At 47.8% G+C, this 26,610-nt stretch overlaps 1 protein-coding gene across 3 annotated transcripts in view; it reads right to left on the minus strand.

Annotated features, from left to right (window-relative positions):
- Window positions 1-234: 234 nt before the first annotated feature.
- Window positions 235-26,610, minus strand: part of ARFGAP3 (ARF GTPase activating protein 3) — a 54,531-nt gene continuing 28,155 nt past the window's right edge. For 2 of the 3 annotated variants that reach the window (XM_082850784.1, XM_082850783.1), the window contains exons 10-16: window positions 23,179-23,307; window positions 22,148-22,270; window positions 16,422-16,553; window positions 8,647-8,770; window positions 7,324-7,414; window positions 2,519-2,640; window positions 235-1,314 (exon numbers count right to left, since the gene is read on the minus strand). In XM_082850784.1, coding sequence (XP_082706910.1) covers window positions 1,297-1,314; window positions 2,519-2,640; window positions 7,324-7,414; window positions 8,647-8,770; window positions 16,422-16,553; window positions 22,148-22,270; window positions 23,179-23,307 — 739 coding nt within the window. In that variant the 3' untranslated portion in view covers window positions 235-1,296. Of the gene's footprint in view, window positions 1,315-1,986; window positions 2,641-7,323; window positions 7,415-8,646; window positions 8,771-16,421; window positions 16,554-22,147; window positions 22,271-23,178; window positions 23,308-26,610 lie in introns of those variants that run through there. The other variant, XM_082850782.1, reaches the window with a different exon arrangement.

A 26,610-nucleotide genomic window follows, 5' to 3' on the forward strand; every position in this document is an offset into this window, starting at 1 on the left:
TGCCCCAGAGGTCAGCGGAGGTGACCTCACTTCCAACAAGGGCTCCCGCCCTGCTCCGGCGCTACGGACAACACCTCAGTTCAGGACAGCTGCACCTCAGGCCTCACACACACACTAAAAACAGATCCATCTGGAATTACGAGCTAATCAAGTGCGCACCAATGTTACACCACGAGCCCTGATTTATGATTCATCAGGAAAGCTTTCGTTAAAAAAAAAAAGTAGGCAACACGATCTGCCACAACTGTTTATTATATTTAGAAGTCTACAAATTTGAGCTTTTAAGAAAAATTCACAAAATATTCAGTTGAAACCACATTTCTGGTTCATCAAATTTCAAATATATTTCAATGTGCTGAACAATATATTCTAATGCTGTCTAAAACACAGCCAAATTATTTTTCTTTTATTCATTTGTACACATTCTGTAATTTTTTGAAAACCAAGATTAAGATAAAAAATGTTAAGAAAACTACCCAATTACAATGATTATTTTCCCATGTACTGGAATATTTTCTGTGGGTGTGTCTTCTTACCTTATTCATTTTTACTTCTGTACACCATATCGATTTATAAATGCACTTAGGGAGTTCTCATCTTACATTTCTCATAAATTCAAACAGCAACGCCTTGTCAAAAGATTAATTTGCTTGGCAGTGCAGAAGCTTAGGCTGTTAAAAGCACTCACTGAAAATTATTTTTAAATTTATCGATCATCCAAAATAAACAATTTCAAAGGGACAGACGTCTTTAAACATGATTTTGAAATCACCTTAACATGTGGAAATATAAACGAAGCAATCTCAAATTAGACACCAGCCATTTTTGGTCTTTTGTTTTTATTCTTTGCTCCCTTTTTAATGAAATATATGTCGTGAATTTTGTTTCTCCAGGCCCTCCTCGTATCAGCTGATGCTGGTAACCCTTAGCCCATGAGCCTCACAGCAGTGATACCCCCCCCCCGCCCCCAAGGAGAGGTGGAGGAGCCCTTCTTTCCAGACCCCCAGCTGTTGGAACCAAAGAGTCCAAGGAAATTAAGCAGGGGTGTGCACGGATATGCCAGAAGGAAGGTGTGTGCAGGAAGTCACGCAAAACAGAAATCGCAGGGAAGCTTCTACTACATCAAAAATAACAATTTCTCAAAAGAAATATTAAAAATCAGGAATGTATGTATACCCTGTGAAAAAGTAGCAGAACAATCCACAAAACTGGCTGGTCTTCACTGCAGTCTGTGATGTGGTCACTGGTTCATTTAAAGAGGAATTTCTCCAGGAAAAACATTTCGCAACGTCAGTATTAAGAACCATAGCGATCCTACAGAAAGAACCAACACGAAGGTTTACGACTATCAGCGTCACCAAAACGGGTGCCGCAGCGACGGGAACCCGCACCCGAGGAAGTGGGAACTGGGAGCTCCTGGCGCCTGCGCTGCGGCCCCTGGGCTGTGGGAAGGACGGTGAGGGGTGCAGGGCCCCATGGTGAGCCCTCCAGGGGGTAGGTGTGATGGGGGGGACAGAGGAACCCTGAAATTCTGGTTCAGCGGAGGGATCTTGCAGGAGCACCTTAACCTCTCTGTGCCTCTGTTTTTCAATCCATAAACTGGGGATGATCACTTATAAAAAATAGGGATGTCACCTCCGCGGAAGGACTGTGTGGGCTCGGCTGCCCTAAGGGACGTGAAAGAGCTCTGCGAATTCTAACCAAAGGTTGTGTCACCCACAGCAGGAGCCCCAGGGCCGAGGAGCTCTCCACAGTGGGGGCACCTCCCCAACCCGGGAGCCCCCTTTAGAGGCAGCAGAGTCCATGTCGATTAGGTCCTACTCCCTACAGCCATGTTTTACGTTATCAATAGCGTCCTAAAATAACGGGAGGTAAGCAAGAAGGTTCACAAAGTCGCCTTCGTATGATCAGAGCCGGCCTTAAAGCATTATACGTGAGCACGTTCCACTCCTGCCTCATTTAAAAGACTGAAATACAATCCAAATACCCAACTCGGGGAATATTTAAATAAATTACATCTATTTTCACTCAACAGAATGTGGTTTCTGAAGACTTTTTAACTACATGGAAGTGCTCATAACAAAACATCATGAAGGAAAAAGAGGGTGCAAAACCACAGACACAAGATAATCCTTTACAAATTTTAAACAGGTATCTGCACAGAAACCTAGAATCAACATAGAATAAGCCAAATGTTAACGGAAGTCTGCCCTGGGAGGTGGGGTTATGAGTAATTTTTTATTTTCTTCTTAATATTTCTGTTTCAATAGAGGAAAAAAGTAGGTCATGATCATGACAATTCCTGTAACAATTCCTCTAGAGTCATAACTTAGAAAATTTAAACAAATATGAAATTATAATTTCTGGTTTTCATGGTGTCCTGGGTTACACTGTAGCAAACATATAAATCAATAATATAAAATCTGACTTTCCAGCAGTTGAAGAGTGGTCCGAATCTCATTTTCAAAACTATGAACCCACCATCAAACTCAGTTAACGTCATCCCCGTTTCACTAACCTGAATCGAAGTCATGACTCCGTTAGCAAAGACGGAGAGCTTTCCAGCAACGGATCTCACTCCCTGCTTAAACTGGGCCATGTCGGGGGCCGTGGGCAGCATGCTCGTGAGGTTGTAGTTTCCTGCACACAGAGCAGACACTGGCTCGTCACTACCGCAGGGATGGCACAGCCAGTGCCCAGGGACCCGATGGCTTTGGAGAACTCGGCTCCCCTCCCCTCCAGCTGCCCATAAGCAGCAGCTGTGGTTAAGGGAAAAGGAGCCTGCGGTGGGTTTCAGCGCCAGCCCTACCATGAAGCAGCTGCAAGACCCCACGGTGAGAGAAGATGCAGCACTAGGTCTTAAGACCACCACGGGTTCAAATACTGGCACTGCCACTTCCAAGCTGTGTGCCTTTGGAGAGGTTCCTTACCCTCTCTGGGCCCGTTTCCTCCAGGCACTTAACACAAGACCTGACAGAGAAGTACTCAGTCAATGGCAGATGGGCGGACATCTGTGGGTTTTTCGGACTCAGCATCTCTTCCCCCTTTTGGTACAAGCCCTCCTCCTCTGCGGGAGGTCTCTCCCCCAGCCCCCTAAACCATGCATGGGCACGTGACCCAGACCTAGCCAATCAGAGCCTTCCTGGATTCCCGCATTCTCAAGGGAGGGGAGCCGTTTGCTTGCTGTGGGGTTACTGGTGGGGGCGAGGCGACGCTGTAGCTGTCTGTGACTAGGGCTGTCCCCCTCCCACTCCCTCCTCAAGGAGGGAAGGAGGAAGCCTCTGGCAGTGCGGGAGGAGGCTCACCCCAGGAGGAAAGGCAGAGGGGTGGGTGGGGCTGTCTGCGGACTCAGCAGGGCCAAGCGCAGTGCCAGCGCTCCCAGGTGGGGGCCGACCCCTCCCCCTCCCCGAGGCCGCTGTCGGCTGGGTTTCTGCTGCTGAAGTTCTGGTTGTCCCAACACAGCAGCATATTGCACACAGGTGAAGCGCACCAGAGTTGTCACACATAAAGGGGTCCCTAGAGCTGACAGATGGGCTTCTGTGGCGCACTTTTGTCACACAGCTGTGAAAAGGTGCCGGAGGGGCTCAGAGACTTTGTGAGAGAACGCCAACCCTGCAGAGCCTCCAGGGAGCCAGCCCAGCTGCCCCTCGGCTCCGCAGGTCACTCTACACCCGCCTGCCCCTTAAGCAGCAGCAGAAGCCAGGTCCCTTTCCAAGAACCAAATAGGAGGCACGCATTTACCCTCCGGCACGGACGCCACCCCGGAGAGACAGTGTGTCTTCCCACAGCGCCATCCCGTGCCCAGCACTCGGGGAGGGGCCACAGGTGCGGCTGCTTCTCCTCTCTGCCCCTCGTGACATTTTAGAGTCTTGTAGCCCTTTGCCAATGACAGAGCGACAGCCTAGCCCAGCCCAGTGACGGGACTTGGGTTCAAAGCCCAGCACGGTGGGTGCTACCAGCCGGTAAGATGAATCTGAGAGGAAATGAAGAGCTAGTGTGACATCCTGGGCGCAAAGGGCCAGTCACAGCTGCTCCACGGCGTGGCGAGGTCCGGAGCGGCGAGGGGGCTGTGCCCCAGAGGTCAGCGGACGTGACCTCAGCAGAAGCGCCTCCACTGACAGGCTTCCAACTCGAGAAACGCTGAGAAAGGAGGGAGCACAGCTGAGGCAGGAGGTTTAACGTGGAGGCAAAGCGCTGTGGTGGCTGCTCCACTCGGGCGCACAGACGCCCCTTCTTTTCGCTCAGGTTGACAAGACTCTGGTTTGTGTAACTGAACCTGGTTGGCGACAGCACCGCACAGCTGTGACGTGTGACAAATATGTTCAGCAAATCACCAAACAAAACCGCCCGACGGCCGACTGAAGTCAGTGCTTTGGAGGCCGACAGGCCCAAAGAGGCCAGGCTCCTGGACCCCGGGCCAGAGCCAGGAGGAAAGGAGAGAGTGGCCGAGGTGCCTCCAGGGAGCCTCAAGACCCAGGGACAACAGCAAACGCGCCAGGAGCCCCTCCGACCCTGGGCAGTGCGCACCGAGCCCGGACAGAGGTGTCCGTCCGCAGCGCCCTGGGCTTCCCGGGTGGCCCCGTTCAGACTCAAATGATCAGGACCAGGTTTTGGAAAGAAATGCACCAGAGGGGCAAGCTGGGTTTCCAGCTTCTTCTGTTCCGACACTGCTCTCAACAAAGAACAAAGCCACCTCTGCTCTATCATCTGGTTCCCTCTGAGCCTGAGTGGCTCCCTCGGAGGCAGTGCCCAGCGATGGCCGTCCCCCGTCCCCCAACCGACCCTGCTCTGGAGTGACGGCAGGGACGGGCACTGTGCCGGCTGTGGATGCTTACGTGTGCTCCCCATCTACTCCCTCCCAGACCCTGGAAGGGAGCGGCCTCGGAGCAAAGCCAGGGTTAAAGTGCGCCCCCAGGAAGTACCAGGAGGCGTTTCTAATTTGGAGAAATCTTCCCCTTAACCCTGAAGAAATTATAAAGGTGGTCTACCCAGTGGCACTGATATTTCACGGATGGGGAAACATTTAAGATAAGGAACACAGAATACTCTCTTAAAACCAGCTTTTGCTCTTTGCTGAAATGCACTCTAAATAAAAAGTAAATATTTAATGATCAGTGTTCAGTGCGCTTGCATTTAGAGCAGTTATTAAAGGCATCTGATGAGAGATGCAGAATGAGGGTAATCGTGGTCTGAACCATCTGGGTTTGGGATGGAGGAGGGAGGGGGAGGGAGGGCAGGTGCTGCAAGCAGGACCACTGGCCACTGGGGAGGGGCTGAGGGTCCCTGGGCAGCCTCGCACCCCAGGATGGTCCTATCAGGGCTGCGAGTCCCCAGGACAGGAGCTTGTCTGGGACCCACAGAGGGCCAAAAAAAAATCAATGGACCTTTGTTCTCTGAAAGGGGACAGGCAGGTAAACGTCATCGCTGGCTGCAGCCTTCCTTCAACAATCGGAAATGCTGCTCATTTGATCTCTGAAAGGTGGTGGTTGTTTTTTTTTGCGGGACGCGGGCCTCTCACTGCTGTGGCCTCTCCCGTTGCTCCGGACGCGCAGGCTCAGCGGCCGTGGCTCACGGGCCCAGCCGCTCCGCGGCATGTGGGATCTTCCCGGACCAGGGCGCAAACCCGTGTCCCCTGCATCGGCAGGCGGACTCTCAACCACTGCGCCACCAGGGAAGCCCTGAAAGGTTTTTTTAAGCAAACAATAATGTTTCAGAGTGAAACTTCCAATAACTTGAATTACAAAAACCAACACGGCCAGGGGTGAGATTCAACCTGTTAGGTTCTCTGGACTGCCCTGCCCCTGTGCCAGGGCACCCATGAGGTAGCCCAGCACTGACCCACGGGGGGCAGAGGCGGGACCCTGGGAGGCCTCCACAGGAGCCGAGCACCCCTCTGCCGGGGGCGGCGCACAAGGAAATGCCCTGACAAGAGGCCAGGACACCGAAAGTTCGCATATGAGAACACAAGTCCGTGAGCCACACCTGCCCCAACCCAGGCCCAGTGCAGGAAACGGCCCGTCAGAAAGCAGCTGCTCCTGCTGGAGGCCAGAGGGCGGCCTAGGACGCTCCCTGCCGAGGGGCCGCGCACCGGGCCTGTGTCCCGCAGGTCTCTGGTCCACCCACCCGGCTAGAACCCTCCCTCTCACTGCAGCACAGCAGCCTGGCAGCGCCCGCTTCACCCCGGGGGCCACGGTGGCTCTTGAAACGCCCCCAAACCCCAACACGGAAGGCCCCAGGCATTCGGGTCTCCCCCATGACCTTCTCTGTTGGGGCTGTTTCTCTCTGGGCTCAGAAAACAGTTGTTCTCTGTGGCTGCAAGGCCCAGCGGCCGCCCACGTGGGGTCCCTCCATGCCCACGCCCAGCTCCTCCAGGACTGGAGACGAGGGGTGCAGGTGGTCCCGGGCCTTGAAGGCCTTGGAGATCCCCCCCCCCCGCTTGGGTGCTCCTGCTGACAAGTGGGCTCCTGAAATGACCTCAGAGGACCCTGCTCCTTGAATGTCGGCTGAGACATAAGGGGGACACGTGGCCCTCCCCTTACCCCCGAGGCCTGACTTGGGGCTGACTGGGACTGGAACACGGCTTTCCTATGGCTCAGGGTCAGAGGGACAAGCAGAGAGGCGCTTGGTTCCGGACGCCCGTGACGGGCCTGTGTGCTGAGGCTTACTCCCTGGGAGGGGCCCAGACATCTCCTCATTGGGGTCTGGACCCTCCTCTCCACCTGCCTGGCTCCAAAGCCCCATTCTGTCTCCCCTGGGAGGCGGAGGCTGGTGGACTCACCTGTTCTACCTGCTCTGACTACCCCTGGGGTCCGGGAGGGGCCTGGGAGGGCCTGCCATGTGCCAGACCCCGAGGTGACACTTTACATAAAGGACCTCATTTCAGCCTCAGTACAAACTGGTGAGGTAGGAATGGATATCACCCACCCATTTTACAGAGGAGGAGACCGAGGCTAAAGGTGACCTGAAATCCCCCAGGTCTCACAGTTAGGGAGTGGGTCCCGTCACACGGGAGCCCAGGGCTGTCCCCTCCAAGGCTGTGACACCACACGAGCCAGACACCAGGTTCACACCATGCTAGGCACCCCACCGCCCGTGACGATGGTTCAGGGAGACGACATGCCGGGTAACTTTGGGGACGTCGCTTAAATTCCATGACTTGGTCTCTTCACATGCAAAGCCTGGAATAATAACTTCTGCTCTGCCTGACTTACAGAGGCCATAGGAGCATCAAATAATGGCCGCTAACAATCCTGGTAAAGTACAAAGCCCTGTCCAGAGAAAATGTATTCATGCCGCAGACACGGTGGAGACCAGCCTCATTACCTGCCGTCTGCTTCCTCTGCTCATCAAACAGGTCAGCAGAACTGATGGAGGAACTTGCCGAAAGCCTCTCCAGCCGAGCCCTGGTTTCATACTAGACAAGACCAGGAGGAAAGAAACATTAGGCTCCAAACACCATGAGCAATTCTGCAGAAAGAATCATCGAGGAGCTATCACGGCTGGGCTGGGGGCCGGCATGACGCTCACGGCCTGCGGGTCACAAGCAGACAGGTGAACGCACAACGCCACGGCCAACAACGGTCAGTGGAGGGGAACCCAGAGGGAGACTGACAGTGACAGCTCTGTCATGTGCTGCTCTCACCCAGCTGCCAGGAAAGGCCGCTCCAAGAAGCTCTCTCCCAATAGCCTTAGGTGATTTCCTAACTAAACTTGAATGTTGTCAACTTTAAAACAAGGCAGATTTTAGTGGGTGGAGAATAGCCAAGTGGCAACTCTAAATACACTCAAAATGCTAGTGGAGGGCTTCCCTGGTGGCGCAGTGGTTGGGAGTCCGCCTGCCGATACAGGGGACACGGGTTCGTGTCCCGGTCTGGGAGGATCCCACGTGCCGCGGAGCGGCTGGGCCCGTGAGCCATGGCCGCTGGGCCTGCGTGTCCGGAGCCTGTGCTCTGCAACGGGAGAGGCCACAACAGTGAGAGGCCCGCGTACCGCGCAAAAAAAAAAAAAAAAAGCTAGTGGAATTTCTACTGCTACAAAATAAAATCGGTACTTTAGGAAATAATTATTCTCTGTATCGTGCAGGAAGCCTAGTAATAACACGTATCTCTAAGAGTTTTGCGTAAACACATTAGTGCTTCACAATTAAAAGGAAACCTTTAAGCTCCCCATTTCCATTTGAGTCTTACTGCTTAGCCAGACTCCACTCAGATAAGCTCATTAACATTTCTGAGAAAAGAGGCAATAATCTCTTTTCTGAAAATAAATATACCTACCCTCGAGAATCTATCTGTATACTTCATTTAACTATGGTTAAAAAATTGCTAAGTAAATTACAGGTGTATCAAAAATCTCCTGAAATTTACTCAAAAGGTATCGAATGGATGGCTATTCAAAACACTGAGAAAGGAATGAGAGAAAGATGAGACACTGTCCCTGCCTTCCCATCACTCCTCTAGCTGGAGCGGCAAAGTGGGGTGATTAGTCAGAAAGACCTGGGCTCGAGTCCTGCTCCAGCACTCTGGGGACAGGGGTCCCTTGCAGCCTGACTCCATCTCACTCAGCATCCAGCACCTCCTCCCACACCTCCCGTGGCCCTGCTGGCTTCCTGCTCTGTGGGGACCACACAGAAACTCCCTGGGCACTTACGTCAGCTTTGGCTTGTCTTCCAAAGTACATATCTGAGGAAATGGCTTTGACGTTGCCAAACTTCTTCTGGGCCTCATCTGTATTTTCAACTGGCTCATAGTCTGGCTTGCGGCGAGCAGTAGGTCTACAGTTAGCAACAGCCAAAACAGGAATGACGTCAGTAAGATGATGAAATAGGAGTTTTCTCCCATTACCCCTTAGAGAACACTGGTTTTGACAATCACCCACAGATGAGAATGCCTTTGTGGGAGTCCAGGAGTCCGGCAGAGAGGGTCCAGCACACTGCTGGAGCAAAAAATCCAAGACTGGATGCATTAAAGAGGGTAAGAGGAATAGTTTCACTGGGCCCATGTCACTCCTCCTCCAGGGCAGCACAGCTCAGTGCCAAGAGAGATCCACGGGGCCTGCAATTTCTCCCACGGGGGAAGGTGAGAGGGTGGTGAGCGGGTGCCTGGTCTCCCCAGCTGTGTGGGACATTGCCAAGGGTGCCTCTTTCTTTCTCATCCCACCCAGGATACTGAGGTGACCGACACAGCTTAGGGGCTGGGGGAGGCTGGAAGCAGAGCAGCCAGGGCTCAGAACTCATCAAAGCTGTGTGGATTCCACTAACCACTTCCCGAACTCCACGAGGAGGCCTGCTCACAAACCACTGGATACGCTTTGCCTGGGGAGCCCCCAACTGGCCCTCCAACGCTCTGCATGCCTCACCCATGCACCTTTGGCCCCACAGCTGGCTCCCTGCACATGCCCCTGCGGATGGTGAGGGCAAGCCTTTGCAGACAGAAAGTGAGCATGTGCAAAAGTCAGCCCAACTCTGGGATTCGCAGAGGGCACAGCAACCCGAGCATTTCAGGGCACCACCCTGGGGAGAGCAAGCAGGAGGCTCTCAGCACCTGGCCCTGCTCTGTGGGACTGAGAAAAGACATACCATCCTGAGATGTCACCCCCCAAGAGGAATAGGAAGTGTGGAGTGAGTGCATCCGTAGAAAAGGTCTGAGTAAGCCTCCGCATCTCTAGCAGGGCTGACCACTGAAGGCATTGCTCACCCAAAGCCAGGCACTAAAGACTGGAGGAGGTGATGGCTCCTTCAAATGCAAAGACAGCAACACAAGACTCCAAGGAACATGAAAAACCAAGGAAACATGATACCACCAAGGGAAACAATAATTTTCCAGTAACTGATCCCAAAGAATTGCCTGACAAAGAATTCAGAATAATTGTTTTAAGGAAGCTCATCAACCTACAAGAACACAGACACCTCAATAAAATCAGGGAAATAATACACAGATAAGATGAGAAGTTCAACATAGAGACAGAAATCATAACCGCCTCCCATCGCTCGCATTACCGTCTGAGCTCCGCCTCCTGTCAGATCAGCGGCGGCATTAGATTCGCATAGGAGCATGAACCCAGTAGGTTCGAACCAGAACTGCACGTGGGAGGGATCTAGGTTGTGCATTCCTTATGAGAATCTAATTCCTGATGATCTGAGGTGGAGCTGAGGCGGCGATGCTAGCGCTGGGGAGCGGCTGCAAATACACATTATCATTAGCAGGGAGGTCTGACTGCACAGAAACCATAATAAGTCAATTGCTTGCAGACTCATATCAAAACCCTGTCAGTGGGGACTTCCCTGGTGGCAACAGTGGTTGAGGGTCCGCCTGCTAGTGCAGGGGACACTGGTTTGAGCCCTGGTCTGGGAGGATCCCGTGTGCCGTGGAGCATCTGGGCCCGTGCGCCACAACTGCTGAGCCTGCACTCTGGAGCCCACGGGTCACAGCTACTGAGGCCCACGTACCTGGAGCCCATACTCTGCAACAAGAGAGGCCGCTGCGTTGAGAGGCCCGTGCACTGCAGTGAAGAGTGGCCCTGCTTGCCACAATTGGAAGAGGAATAATAGGAATAAAGTACACAATAAAGGTAATGCGCTTGAATCATGCTGAAACCACCCCCCACCCCCGAATCCCGGGCCGTGGAAAAATTGTCTTCCACGAAACTGGTCCCTGGAGCCAAAAAGGTTGCAGACCACTGAAGCAGAAGAAAGACTCTGTGAACTCGAAGACAACTCATTTGAAATTATCCAGTCAGAAGAGAACAAAGAAAAAAAGAAAAAGAGCAAAGAAGCCTATTGAATTATGGGACACCATCAAGAACACAATTCATGCATTGTGGGAGTCCCAGGAGAAGAGAGGAAGAAAGGGGCGGAAAGCTTATTTAAAGAAATAATCTCTAAAAACTTCCCAAATCTGGAGAGAGATGCGGACATCCAGATACATGGAGCTCATAGGTCCCCAAACAGATTCAACCCAAAGAAATCTTCACCAAGAAATATATAATAAAACTGTCAAAAATCAAAGACAAAGAGAGAATTTTGATAGCAGCAAGAGAAAGAAACTCATTCTATAAAATGGAAGCCCTGTAAGGCTATAAGCAGATTTCTCTGCAGAAATCCTGAAGGCCAGAATATAGTGGGATGATATATTCAAAGTGCTGGAAAAACAAACACAAACACAACTGTCAGCCACCAGACTTGTCCTACAAGAAATGCTAGAAGGAGCTCTTCAAGCTAAAATGAAAGGATGCTCATCAGTAACATGAAAACATAGGAAAGTATAAAACTCGCTGGTGAAGGTAAGCATATAGCCAAATTCAGAACACTCTAATACTGTAATAGTGGTGTATAAATCACTTAACTCTAGTATAAAGGTTAAAAGACAAAAGTGGTAAAAACAATGATAGCTACAGTAATTTATTAGTGGATACACAATATAAAAAGATGTAAATTATGACATGAAAAACATAAAATGTAGGGAAGGAGAGTAAAAGAGTAGAGATTTTGTATGCAATCTAAGTTAAATTGTTATTAGCTTAAAATAGACTGCTATAACTGTAAGATGTTTTATGTAAGCCTCATGGTAATCACAAAGCAAAAACCTATAGTAGAAACACAAAAGAAAAAGAGAAAGGAATCAAAACATACCACTATGGAAAATCATCAGATCACAAAGGAAGACAGCAAGAGAGGAAGCAACAAATAGAAGAGCTGCAAAAACAGCCAAGAAACAGTTAATGAGATACGGCAATAGCACATCCTTAACTATCAACAATTTTTTTTTTTTTTTTTTGCGGTACGCGGGCCTCTCACTGTTGTGGCCTCTCCCGTTGCGGAGCACAGGCTCCGGACGCGCAGGCTCAGGGGCCATGGCTCACGGGCCCAGCCGCTCCGCGGCATGTGGGATCTTCCCGGACCGGGGCACAAACCTGTGTCCCCTGCATCGGCAGGCGGACTCTCAACCACTGCGCCACCAGGGAAGCCCTCAACAATTATTTTAAATGCAAACAAATTAAATTCTCCAATCAAAAGACACAGAGTATCTGAATGGATTAAAAAAAAACAAAAACAAAAACAAGATACAACTATATACTGCCTGTAGGAGACTCACTTCAGCTTTAGGGACACACATAGGCTGAAAGTAAAGAGATGGAAAAAGCTATTCCACACAAATGGAAACCAGAAGAGAGCAGGGAGAGCCATGCTCGTATCAGACAGAACCGACTTTAAGTCACAAACTGTAACAAGAGACAGAGGTCTTTATAGAATGATTAAAGGGTCAATTCATCAAGAGGATATAACAACGGCAAATATTTATGCACCCAACACAGGAACACCTAAAATATAATAAGCAAATATTAACAGATCTGAAGGGAGAAATAGACAGTACTGCAATAATAATAGAGGACTTTAATATCCCACTTTCAACGATGGGCAGATCATCCAGACAGAAAATCAATAAGGAAAACTGGACTTGAACCAAATGGAACAAAAGACGTATTCAGGACGTTCCATCCTATAGCAGCGGAACACACATTCTCAAGCACACACAGAACATTCTCCAGGATGAATCACAGGCTAAGCCACACACAAATCTGAATGATATTTAGGTCTTAAGAAATTTAAGAAGATTGAAATCACGTTAAGTATCTTTTCCAACCACAGGAGTATGAAAGTAGAAACCAATAACAGGAGGAGAAGTGAAAACTCCACAAATAGGTGGAAATTAAACAGCACACGCCTGAGCAACCAACGGGTCCAAGAAGAAACCAAAAGGGGAATTAAAGGATATCTGAAAACACAATCTTCAACAAAGGAGCCAAGAATATACAATGGAGAAAAGACAGTCTCTTCAGCAAGTGGTGTTGGGAAAGCTGGATGCTGTAAATCAATGGAGCAGAACACTCCCTCACACCACACACAAAAATAAACTCAAAACGGCTCAAAGATTTAAATACAAGACATGACACCGAAAAACCCCTAGAAGAGAACATAGGCAAAACATTCTCTGACATAAATTGTACCAATGTTTTCTTAGGTCAGTCTCCCAAGGCAAAAGAAATAAAAGCGAAAGTAAACAAATGGGACCTAATCAAACTTATAAGCTTTTGTACAGTAAAGGAAACTATAAACAAAATGAAAAGACAACCCACAGAATGGGAGAAAATATTTACAAGTGATGCGACCAACACGGGCTTAATTTCCAAAATATACAAAACAGATCCTACAGCTCGATATCAAAAAAACCCACAAACGACCCAATCAAAAAATGAGCAGAAATAGACATTTCTCCAAAGAAGACATACAGATGGCCAACAGGCACATCAACAGATGCTCAACATCACTAATTACTAGAGAAATGCAAATCAAAACTATAATGAGGTATCACCTCACACTGGTCAGGATGGCCATCACCAAAAAGTCTACAAATAATAATTGCTGGAGAGGGTGTTGAGAAAAAGGAACCCTCCTGCACTGTTGATGGGAATGTAAGTTGGTGCAGCCACTATGGAGAACAGTATGGAGGTTCCTTAAAAAACTAAAAATAGAGCTACCACATGATCCAGCAATCTTACTCCTGGGCATATATACAGAAAAGGCAAAAACTCTAATTCTAAAAGATACATGCACCCCAGTGTTCATAGCAGCACTATTTACAATAGCCAAGACGTGGAAGCAACCTAAATGTCCATTGACAGATGAATGGATAAAGAAGATGTGGTTTATATGTATGCAATGGAATACTACTCAGCCATAAAAAAAGGATGAAATATGCCATCTGCAGCAACATGGATGGACCTGGAGATTATCATATTAAGTGAAGAAAGTCAGACAGAGAAAGCCAAATTTCATATGATATCACTTACACGTGGAATCTAAAAAAGATGATACAAATGAACTTATTTACAAAACAAACAGACTCACTAAAAAAGAAAACAAATTTAAGGTTACCAAAGGGGAAAGCTGGGGGAAGGGATAAATTAGGAGTTTGGGATTAACAGATACCACTACTACATATCAATGTAAAATAGAGGGCTTCCCTGGTGGCACAGTGGTTAAGAATCCGCCTGCCAATGCAGGGGATACGGGTTTGAGCCCTGGTCCAGGAAGATCCCACATGCTGCGAAGCAACTAAGCCCGTGCATCACAACTACTGAGCCTGCGCTCTAGAGCCCGTGAGCCACAACTACTGAGCCCACGTGCCACAACTACTGAAGCCCGTGCACCTAGAGCTCGTGCTCTGCAACAAGAGAAGCCACCTCAGTGAGAAGCCCACACACTGCAACGAAGAGTAGCCCCTGCTCACCGCAACTAGAGAAAGCCCACACATAGCAATGAAGACCCAATGCAGCCAAAAATAAATAAATAAAATAAATTAAAAAAAAAAATCCCACCAATTTTCTAAAAAATAAAATAGATAAACAACATGGTCCTACTATAAAGCGCAGCGAACTACACTCAATACCTTATAATAACTTATAATGGAAAAGGATATGAAAAAGAATATATATATATTCTTACATATTCAGTTGCATCTATCTATCTATCTATCTGAATCACTTTGCTGTACACCAGAAACTAACACAATATTGTAAATCAACTTTACTTCAATTTAAAAGAAAAAAGAAAAAAAGGATATCTTAAAACAAATAAAAATGGAAACACTTATGGGATATAGCAAAAGCAGTACTAAGAGGGAAGTTTAAGGCCAACAGGTATATGAAAAGGTGTTCAACATCAGTGATCATCAGAGAAATGGAAATCAAAACCACAGTGAGATATACCCCCTCACACCTGTTAGGATGGCTATTGTCAAGAAGACATGAGATAAGCGATGGTGAGGACTGGAGAAAAGGGAACCTTTGTATACCACTGGTGGGAATGGAAATTAGTATAGTCACATGGAAAGCAGTGTGGGAGTTCATAAAAAAATTAAAAATAGAACTACCATATGATCCCACTTCTGGGTATATATGTCTGAAGGAAACAAAGTCAGTATCATGAAGAGATCTCTGCAGCCCCGTGTGCATGGCCGCATTATTCACAATAGGCAAGATATGGAAGCAGCCTAAGTATCCGTCAATGGGTGAACGGATAGAGAAAATGTAGTATATGATATACAATGGGATAATATTCTGCTATAAAAAAGAAAGAAGGAAATCCTGCCATTTGTGACAACATGGATGAACCTGGAGGAAGCCAGAGAAAGACAAATACTGTATGTCCTCACTTGGATGCAGAATCTAAAAAAAAAGAAGTTGAACTCAAAGAAACAGAGAGCAGAACAGTGGTTCCCAGGGAGATGGGGGCAGATGTTGGTCAAAGGGTACAAACTTTCATTTATCAGATGAGTAAGTTCTGGGGATCTGACGTACAGCATGGTGATCATAGTTAACAATCCTGTAGTGTTACTTGAACTGTGGGAAGGGAGTAGAGCTTAAATGTTCTCAGCACAAAGAACAAAAACAGGTTAAGCTGATTTGAGGTACGGCAAACGCACTTCTCATTTACAATGTGCGCACACGCCATTTCGCTTTTTAGAAAGCCAACAGCAGTAATTTTGTAAAAGGATTTTAGGCCACTTTGAAAAGGCTGGATATTCTAATTAGAAAAATGAATAAATATCCAAACCACACAACATTTGAATGAATTTTGCTATTTAAAATAGGCCTGTTGGGCTTCCTTGGTGGCGCAGTGGTTGAGAGTCCGCCTGCCGATGCAGGGGACGCGGGTTCGTGCCCCGGTCCGGGAAGATCCCACATGCCACGGAGCAGCTGCGCCCGTGAGCCATGGCCACTGAGCCTGCGCGTCCGGAGCCTGTGCTCCGCAACGGGAGAGGCCACAGCAGTGAGAGGCCCGTGTACCGAAAAAAAAAAAAAAAATAGGCCTGTTATTTCACTCTTCAGTTCCACGGATCAATTAGTAAATACTGAATACATTGTCATGCACGTAAGACACTGCTCCACGTTACGCAGGATACAAAATGAGTAGGATGACGGTACATCCCAGTCACCGAGGACAATCCCAGGTCACACCTGTTGTCCCAACATACTAGCATTGTCCCCCTGCACTCTATAAAGAGTTCCCTGGTTTGGACGATACATTATACAGCCCTTCATTCATAATCACCAAAAACTGGAGACAGTTCTTTGACAGGTAAATGGATAAACAGACTCAAAAATAAAGAGGGAGGAACACAGCAACATGAATGAATCTCAAGTGCACTACGAAAAGTCAAAGAAGCCTGTCTAACAGGGCTGGTTACTGCATGACTCCAATTATATGACATTCTGGGAAAGGAAAAACTGTGAGGTCAGAATACAGACCAGGATACAAAGAATATTCTTGAAATAGTACAACAAAATCATTTACTAGTGTTAGAGAATTTCCCTAGAGATGCATAGAGTCACTATTTACAATCCCACTGCTCTGGTATTCATACCTGTCTGTGTAGCCTGTGGTTTTTAGAATGATGTCAGTGTCTTTGACGGTCTCTTTTTTCCAAAAGGAATCCGAACTGTCATCCCAGCTAGAAAAAGAACTGCTCCTTAACTCCACTGGCTCGTCAAAGTACCTGTAAGAGAGAGAGCAGAACAGTGACTTTGGAGGACCTGACCAATGTCCACTCACAGCCGGTGCATGGGGACCGCCCTTCCCGGCCTCTTCGGAGTTGGGGGCAGCCATGTGATCTGGCCAGTGCAATAGGAGCAGACATAAGGCGAGTCATTTCCAAGGCCTTTCAGGTGCCCAGCCTTCTCTTCCCTCGCCGCATGGAAGAGGTCGGGTTTTCCAGGTGCTTCAGCCTCGGGCAGGTGAAACCACCATCCACCCGGACAATCAAGATTCCACCAGAAGGACAGGTAAGCTGGACAGTCACCTGTACCCTCAGCTGACTTTAGCGAATGAGAGACAAACCATCATTGTGTTAAGCCCTAAAGATCGGGGCGGGGGTGGGTGGGGGGGAGTATTTCTCACTGCAGCGTAACCTAGCTTATCCCAACAGCGCATGACGTCTTTGAGTGCTACCCCACTATAGGTTAGTCACAAATAATGCTTCGAGCCCATCCGAGGAGCTCTCTGTTGGCAATCCGGCCATGTCAGCCACGCTATAAGGCACCATCCCTAACAGCAAGCAGCCCTCAGGGTAAGTGACGCTGACAAGCCTCCTCCTGGAATCGCTGTCACGGGACCACCGCCCCGAGATGCTCTTCAGTCTGGAGCTTGACGTGAGCTTTGTCTGTAAGCATCTCAGGGGAGCTGCTGGCCTTCTGGGTGGGTTTACACTTTCATTAGCTGAGCGTCACTGAGCAGGGCATCGCTGAGAGAGCAAGGCTCAGGGACAGCTTTTGGTCCTGAGTGGTGGGAGAAAAACCTTTGACCAAGAGCAGCAGGGTTTGCCTGGAACAGGACAGAGATTGACAGGTGAGGCGGCTGTGCCAGAGCCGCAGTGGAAAGTGACCGTGTGCCACCTCAGAGTTCAGGACCGCTTAGGGCGGAAAACAACCCGGCCAGGCATGCACTCCTTATAAAGGTGGTTCCCGAAGTTCAGAAGAGAGACGCGGATCCCAGTGCTTGGGCCTGAGGAAAGGAAGGATGATGGAAGAGGACACAGAGGCTTCAAAAATGTCACCAAGGTTTCTGCAGAGAGTAAGAATGGAAGCACACAGGAAACAAGGTGAGGGCCAAGCCCCGAGGGCATAAGGAGTTCATGAGCTAAGATGGGGGGCGGGGGAAAAGACTCAATATACTCTTTTATTCTCGCGGGAAAAAAACCAGAAAAAGGAGGGGGCATAAACCTGCCGTTTGAAGCAGATGGTATGACTTCATATGAATAATAGAAAAAAGGCAGAATTTCCGAATGTGGTTTCTGCATTCTCTGGCAAGGAGGTCATTAAGAACAAAGCTGGTTACACTAGCCCTCTCTCCCCAGGAAGGAAAACATGCAGTGTTCAAAGCGCATCTGGATTTCAGCTAGAAACTGACCAGGCTCTCCCTGCAGCTGATCAGCGGATGAGCCCTGAGCCACTGGGCTCTGCTCAGAGGAACAGAGACAACCAATCCCTGCTCAGAGAAGAGACCAGAACAACGAAGAGGCTCGGAGTCACGTCTGAGAAAGAAGGTTTGAAAGATGTGACCCACTTGTTGGCCTGGAAAGTTACCTTCAAATATTTGAGGGACATGTTTCTAAGGGACCAAGTGAAAGAATTAGGACCGATTCAATAAGGAATTTTAAAACCACTTAATAAGCACCTATGAGGGGCCAGGCACTTGCTGGGTGAGGATACTGGGCAAGGAGACATACTCAGACCCTGCCCTTATGAGGCTGACTGATCTGAGCTCAGAAATCCAGGGAGATATGTAAGCATAGGGCAGTGTTTCTCATGGAGCTGCTGTTGGACTGAAAGGCTGCCTGGAGCAGGAGGAGGGGGAGGAGGGGGAGGAGGGAGGGGAGGGGAGGGGAGGAGGGAGGGGAGGGGAGGAGGGAGGGGAGGGGAGGAGGGAGGGGAGGGGAGGAGGGAGGGGAGGGGAGGGGAGGAGGGAGGGGAGGAGGGAGGGGAGGGGAGGGGAGGAGGGAGGGGGAGGAGGGAGGGGAGGGGAGGGGAGGAGGGAGGGGAGGGGAGGAGGGAGGGGAGGGGAGGAGGGAGGGGAGGGGAGGAGGGAGGGGAGGGGAGGAGGGAGGGGAGGGGAGGGGAGGAGGGAGGGGAGGGGAGGGGAGGAGGGAGGGGAGGGGAGGAGGGAGGGGAGGGGAGGAGGGAGGGGAGGGGAGGAGGGAGGGGAGGGCAGGAGGGAGGGGAGGGGGAGGAGGGGGGGAGGAGGGAGGGGAGGGGAGGAGGGAGGGGAGGGGAGGGGAGGAGGGAGGGGAGGGGAGGAGGGAGGGGAGGGGAGGAGGGAGGGGAGGGGAGGAGGGAGGGGAGGAGGGAGGGGAGGGGAGGAGGGAGGGGAGGGGAGGGGGAGGGGAGGGGGAGGGGGAGGGGAGGGGGGAGGGGAGGGAGGGAAGGGGAGGAGGGAGGGGGAGGAGGGAGGGGGAGGAGGGGGAGGAGGGAGGGGGAGGAGGGAGGGAAGGGGGAGAAGGGAGGGGAGGGGAAGGAGTGCTAAGGGGCTGCGTTGTCTCCTGGAGGGCTCTGTGGTGGGGTGGGGGTGAGCACTGGATGGAGGTGGGTGGAACTTCCAGGCCCTTCACAACTCTGAGGCACTGGTACACAGGACTTTTTGAATTTAGTATCACTCTAAGGGAATATTCTTCATTCTGATAAGCCGAAGTGCTTATCCTGGAATGTAGGGCCATCGGATTTTTTTTTTTTAATGACTGGACAATTCAAAAATCAGGAGAGAGAAAGCCATTCTGCTAGGGTCCTACTGATGAGCAGGAGCCCGTTACGTCGTATTCTCTGCACTGCGGCGGGGAGGGTGCCCTTCCCACCACTCACCAGCGAGGCTCCCTGTGCTCCTACATGGTGTACACAGTGCGGGAGGGCCTCCCGATGCACCAGGGAGGATGCGGTGGAGGATGGGCATCCACCAATGGCTGTGGGGCACCTGTCTTTCCTCGGAAACACAACAGCTGCCCCGGATCTCCAAATCTTTATTGACTTTCTAATGTTTTGATTTCTAGATCCTTGTTCTTAATACATTTCATTTTTATTTTCGCCCTCCCAGTCTGTCTTCACCCAACCTGAAAACATTCCTTACAATCCCTTGATAAGAGCACCCTAATAGCACATATCTGATTTACAGCTATAGACAACTGTCTATTCCACTGAAGGCCACACTGGCTTTATAAGGCTGAACAAGTTGTTCCAGTTTCATTATTTGGTACTCAATGTATAATTACATTGTTTATATCCTGGAAACAATGGAACTCAAAAAAACAAACAAAAAAACAAATCCCCAAGATATGGTTGGTCTTATTTTTAATAGAAACAGTACTCTTTCATAATTCATAATATTCAAGCTCTAATGGGCTAATGAATTATTTGGAAGCAATGAGAGCTCTTCATGGAATACGCCTGCTTTCCGAGAGTCCGTGTTTATTTGACTTCATTTGCCAAAGTAAGTATTGTTCTACCAATAGCAGCTACCATAAGGAGGACCAGCAGAGGCGTTTACGTTCCCATTAGACAACCTGCAGGTGACGATAAACAACACACCAAGGTCTCTGGCAGGAATCCAGTAAGTGCGGTCAACATAAAAACGCCATCTGCTCCCCGGTTTCAAACCATAAATAATTGTTCCATAGCAACGGAGGCCTTTAGGGCTGAGTCTTTTGACTAAGCTTTTGGAGAGGGAGGCCAACAGGATTCCTAAAGCTCCCAACGGGCAGAGGAAGCCCCACAGGAGCAAGGCTCCCCAGGTGCCCCCCAGGGCCCGTCCTCACCCGCAGCCACCTCTCCTTCCAGCCCTGTCAGCAAGCGGCACCACTCATGGAGCTGGAAACCTACTTCCTTCACTTGCCTGTGCTCTCCTCTGCATAGGGGTTGTAATGAGAAGTGAAATAATCAAAAAGGCTTTGTGGAGAAGCCAAGCAGGCGGGTGCAGACCCTGCACCACTGGGAGTTTTCTTGACCCGGACACATCCTCCTCTCATCTAGTGTGCACATCTGACACACATGCAGCCTTCAAATCAAGTTAGACATTTAATTTTAGCCTGTAGAAAATGTATTCAAATACTTTAAAAGGCATGATTTGGAAGCTACCTCTAAGTAACCTGAAACCCCGTATGTTATACAGGTTACTCACAAGCAGCAAACATCAAACCACCCCTGTCTCTGAAAGCACTGACAGGGAACACCTCTCAACTACTAACTTTTTTGGGGGTTAAATATCTGGACTTGAAGTAATTTGAAGCTATGCTAGCAGAATGATTTAAAGATAGTTCTCTGTATTACAATTCCTTACCTATGAACTTTGATAGGAGAATACAGAATTTCAGGATTAGACTCTAATTAGTTAACATATATTTATATCTGTTATGTATATGAAAACGCTTCAAGCCTGTATAATTGCCAGACAACAGTAATGCCCTTTGAGATGTGAGTGAGTGATGGCGACTTCTTGTAAGGACCGCCCATTACTGATGGGCACACATTCAATTTCCCTGAACTCCAAACTTGAAGGTGGCCCTCAATGAGGTTAATTTAAGTATCTAACAATAGGAATTAAACGTTTAGACTGAGTCACACGTCTCCTGAACTGAGTTTCTATATAATAATAGCAGCTAAACATGACAGCACTATTCCCAGGGCTCTGTATTAACTCATTTAACCCTTGCACACCCTGAAAGGTTGGCACTGCTGGTGTCCCTAACTTACAGATGAAGAAGCTGTAGCACAGAGAGGTTACAGAGCTCAGCCCAGATCACACAGTCAGTAAGTGGCAGGGCCAGGGTTCAAGTCCAGGTCGCCCAGCTTCCCAGCTGGTGCCCACCTCCTGACACCCCAAGTTTACTTGGTGCCTGTGAAGCAGGCCTCCCTGTGCTGACCAGGTTCTGGGAGGAACCGCACAGAGTGAGTCAATTCAAGTTAAACTTGTTTCCGGCCTCTGCAGGTGGCTTGAACCTGAACCACGGCCTCTCCACCGTCAGCTTCACGCTGGAGTTAGGCAACCTGTCCCCGTCGGATGGGGAGCGCTGAAGGACGGGGCCTAGGCTTTATCCCGGGACGCCCCTCTGAAAGCAACAGTGTTTTACATTCATAAAAATGCACACACAAAGAGCGTTTATTTAATAGTCTATCCTGCCAACTGGAGACTCCAGTTGGTATCAGATTTTCAGGATACCAGAAGCTGGTATCCTGAAAACAAAAGAAGCTGCTGAAGGCGCAGCTGTGAAATATTCCAACTGTTGGAATAAGACTGAACAGCTTAACATACACCTTTGGGATTCTGCATATTTCTCCAATTTCACATTTTAGATAAATACAACTTTCCCACCTCTAATTTTAACTCCGGGGTGCAGATTTTATTATCAAACATTTCAGTATTAGCAAACATCATCCACTAAAGAGGGTTACCCCGATTTTTTTCCAAAGGACGTCCTTGACTCCAGCCAAAGCTTTTAAAAACAATGAAGTACACTGATTTGTGTTTGTTCCTAACGCAAATAAACTCGTGAGTCCATAGTGATCACTGCTTTTCAAAAAGACACTTTAAAGATGATTTCTACCAGGTTACCTTGAGCTGGAAGTAAAATGCAAGTCATCACTGTCGTCGCTATACTTTTTTCTTGGTTTCGCTGGGATTGGCGTTTCCTGTTCAATGGTCTGCAAATCTGAAGTCACTGAATGTGAAATACCACTGGAGAAAATAGAGAATAAAATGGAAAAGAATCATCTTAGTTCACGAGGACACTTGCGTGTTCACCAAAGAACGAATCTTTTTTTTTTTTTTTTTTTTGGCCTCGCCGCGCAGCTTCTGGGATCTTAGTTCCCTGACCGGGGATCGAACCGCGGGCCCCCAGCAGCGGAAGTGTGGAGTCCTAACCTCTGGACCGCCAGGGAATTCCCATGAATGTTTTAATTTACACTCTCAATAAAAATATACTTATTAGTGGGGTTAAAAACATGAGCAATAAAAAAATATTGTTTTGGTGTAAGCATTGAAAAATACTGGACTTTAGTGAGGCCTGTAACTAATTACACAAAATACAGTCACATATATCAGTTATGTTTATGGCATCCACTTAATGACAAGTCAGACCGATTTCCTTTTACCTAAGGATCAAATTTGGAATTTTTCATGCTATAGTGAACACCGCTGTCCCTCGGCTTCTGAGGGGGATTGCTTCCAGGACCCCAGCAGATAAAAAAAAAATCCACAGTATTCCTTTGTACTTTAAATCATCTCTAGATTACTAATAACACCTAAGACAATGTAAATGCTACGTAAATAATTGCAAATACAATGTAAATACTATGTAAATAGTTGCCCCTAAGAGTGGTATATGCAGCAAATTCAAGTTTTGCTTTTTAGAACTTTCTGGAATCCCCCCCCAAACATTTTCAATCCCCAGTTGGTTGAATCTGCAAATGCAGAACCTGTGGGTACAGAGGGCTGCGGGCGGACTGTATTAGAGCAAAGCAAAACAACTGAAGAAAGTGAGTCATGAGAAAACATTTCTGAAGTTGAAATTAACAAGGAAAATCCGTTCATGATTAGCAAACTAGTTTAAATTCTGAAATCCAAGAAAGCAGAGTCTTACATACCTTCTGCAGTTTCCAAATCCCATGCCGAGTCTCTCTGATTCCACCTTCTTTTTGCCACTCATGTTCATCTTTTCATCTTTCTTCATTTGAATATTAAGATCCTTATAGGCTAATCGTAACGATGACACACTGCCAGAAAAACCAAATGCTCCTTAACTTAGCTTTAATTCTTGTTCTTGAGTTAAAATACGAAGAACATTAAACATATCACTCTACTTGTAGCTTCATGCTGCTTTCCATAATTAACGATTATGAAGGCAAGTTGGCATTTTTTGGGGGGTAAAGGTCTTTTTTGAGAAGATGCTCAAGAAACTCTGAACGAGTTTACAGATACTGTTTGGTTGCTGCTGCACTTACATTACTGTTCTAGTTTATATCACTTATTATCATGTCATAACATGATGTATACTGAAATTATCTCTCTAAAGGATAGTAAAAAGCAGAATTTCTTACTTGGACCAATATTTTACTATACTTCAACATTACATATCAAAAGTACAAGGTTAGTCTCGTTGGTCTGCTCTGGTTTAAGATAAAAAATATATACAAATTTGACTTAACAAATAGATAAATTAAGAAGGGATTACTTCACTGCAAAAGGGTTCTTCAGTTTACAAGAAAATTTCCTGTAGGGTCTCTTTATGTAATCAGGCTCTGAGAGCATTTAAAATGGAGTTATCTCCAGGAATACCACTTCTGGGCATATATTTGGAGAAAACCATAATTTGAAAAGATACATGCACCCCAACGTTCATTGCAGCACTATTTACAATAGCCAGGACATGGAAGCAACCTAAATGTCCATCAACAGAGGAATAGATAGAGAAGATGTATGTACACACACACACACACACACACACACACACACACACACACACACACACACACGCACAATGGAATACTATTCAGCCATAAAAAAGAACAAAATAATGCCATTTGCAGCAACATGGATGGAGCTAGAGATTGTCATACTGAGTGAAGTAAGTCAGACAGAGAAAGACAAATATCATATGATATAGCTTATACGTGGAATCTAAAAAAAGGGTACAAATGAACTTATCTACAAAACAGAAACAGAGTTACAGATGTAGAAAACAAACTTACGGTGACCAGGGTTTAAGGAGCAGGGAGGGATAAACTGGGAGACTGGGATTGACGTATACACACTACTATATATAAAATAGATAACGAATAAGGACCTACTGTAGAGCACAGGGAACTCTACTCAATACTCTGTAATGGCCTATATGGGAAAAGAATCTAAACAAGAGTGGATAGATGTATATGTATAACGGATTCACTTTGCTGTACACCTAAAACTAACACAACATTGTAAACCAACTATACTCCGATAAAAACTAAAAAAAAAAAAGAAAAAAAAAATTGGACTTGTCATTTCTCAGCCAATAGTTTCCTCTGCACCACCAGCCAGATACTCATCGCCTATCTCTCAAATATTTGTGACAAATAACGCACCCAGGTGAGAAATGACGAATAAAACACTGTCTCTTACTCTCAGATTTCCAAAAATGCTATAAATACTTAATTTTTCATAAAGAAAACCAGGCCTATATTAACAATTACAAGAGTAAATTATCATATTAGTAAAATAGCAACAAAATTTCAGGGCCTTGAAAAATGATATACCTACCTTTTCAGGATTTCTAAGCTATCATCCATTTTATAAAATTGTGTAAAACGTCACGAATTCCTTGTAAGAAAGGCACTGTATAAATTCCATAATAATATAAATACATTTCTCTGTAGTAAAAGGGAATGACGACAGAATTTCTTACTAGGAAAAAATCATCTTGCTTTTGCTGTGAGTCAAGCAGGATTTCTGTTTTGTTTTCATCTGGCAGTTGGTTTTCTTTACTATTATTCCTACAGATCAGGTAATGGTAACATACCCACTTTATTACTTGGAAAATATAATATACTCTTTCAAGTATAAATTTTGGAGGAAAACAATAGATCTGTTTAAAATCAGTAGAACTGTGGTAACAGAGTCTTCTGGAGATGAATGGATAGGGATGGTATGAGATGGGGAAGTTTTCCTTCTTGGGGTACTTGACGTACGATTGGGTCTATCCTCCATTAAAAGTGTGCACTTTTAACAGCCGGGCCCTGGAAGCACTAATGGAATAAGGAAGCCAGGACTCCAAGCTTCTCAGACCCGCAGAAGCCCTTCCAGTACCAGCTCAGCTCAGGGGAGGGCTGGCCAGACACTCAGGTCAGCAAGAGAGCAGCTCCAGCGGCACCACTGTATCTTCTTACTCTTTCTACCAACTGCGCACACAGACGCCTCTGAGGATGGTCCCAGAGACCGCCAGGCGAGGCTCAGGCTACTGCATGGATAGTTTAGTTTCGCAGTCCGACAACACAAGAAACGATACCGCTCCTGAGAGCTGATTGAGCTGAAATAACTTTATTTACAGCCATTAAAAAAATGAACTTGCAGGGCTTCCCTGGTAGCGCGGTGGTTGAGAGTCCGCCTGCCGATGCAGGGGACGCGGGTTCGGGGCCCCGGTCCGGGAAGATCCCACATGCCGCGGAGCGGCTGGGCCCGTGAGCCATGGCCGCTGAGCCTGCACGTCCGGAGCCTGTGCTCCGCAACGGGAGAGGCCACAACAGTGAGAGGCCCGCGTACCGTGAAAAAAAAAAAAAAAAAAAAAAAAGAACTTGCAGAAGACTAACATAAAGCTTGGGCACTTCCTCATAGCTGGCACAGCGCTAGTTTGGTGAAACTGAGCTGTGATGTGTCTGAGCAGCAGGACGGTGATTAGGGCATGGTGGTGCAGCTGTTCTGAACAAGGCCATGAAAGGGATCAAACTAGGTTCCCAAGTCCAGTTCATAAATACCCCGTGATCTGCATCTTTGCTTTTATGCTGTACTGAATGGTCCTAATGAAAGAGACACGTTGAGGCTGGTGTTGTTTCTAGCAGTAACATGCTAGTTTCTGTCCACCTGACCTACAGGAAGGGAGCTGCTGCTTCCTGTATTCCATGATCGGGCGGGGATTTCACACGTTCTCTGGGAAAACCTCAGGCACAAACAATCTGGACAGAGCTTGCTTCCAAACATACCCATATTTTTTTTTAACTATTTTCTTAAATTTTTTTAATTTATTTATTTTTGGCTGCGTTGGGTCTTCGTTGCTGTGCGTGGGCTTTCTCTAGTTGTGGTGAGCGGGGGCTACTCTCGGTTGTGGTGCGTGGGGTTCTCATTGCAGTGGCTTCTCTTGTTGTGGAGCACGGGCTCTAGGCGCATGGGCTTCAGTAGTTGTGTCTCACGGGCTCTAGAGCGCAGGCCCAGTAGTTGTGGCGCACGGGCTTAGTTGCTCCGCGGCATGTGGGATCTTCCCGGACCAGGGCTCGAACCCGTGTCCACTGCACTGGCAGGTGGACTCCTAACCACTTCGCCACCAGGGA

Source organism: Leucopleurus acutus (assembly GCF_964270905.1).
Source record: "Leucopleurus acutus genome assembly, chromosome: 11".
Classification (NCBI taxonomy): Eukaryota; Metazoa; Chordata; class Mammalia; order Artiodactyla; family Delphinidae; genus Leucopleurus; species Leucopleurus acutus.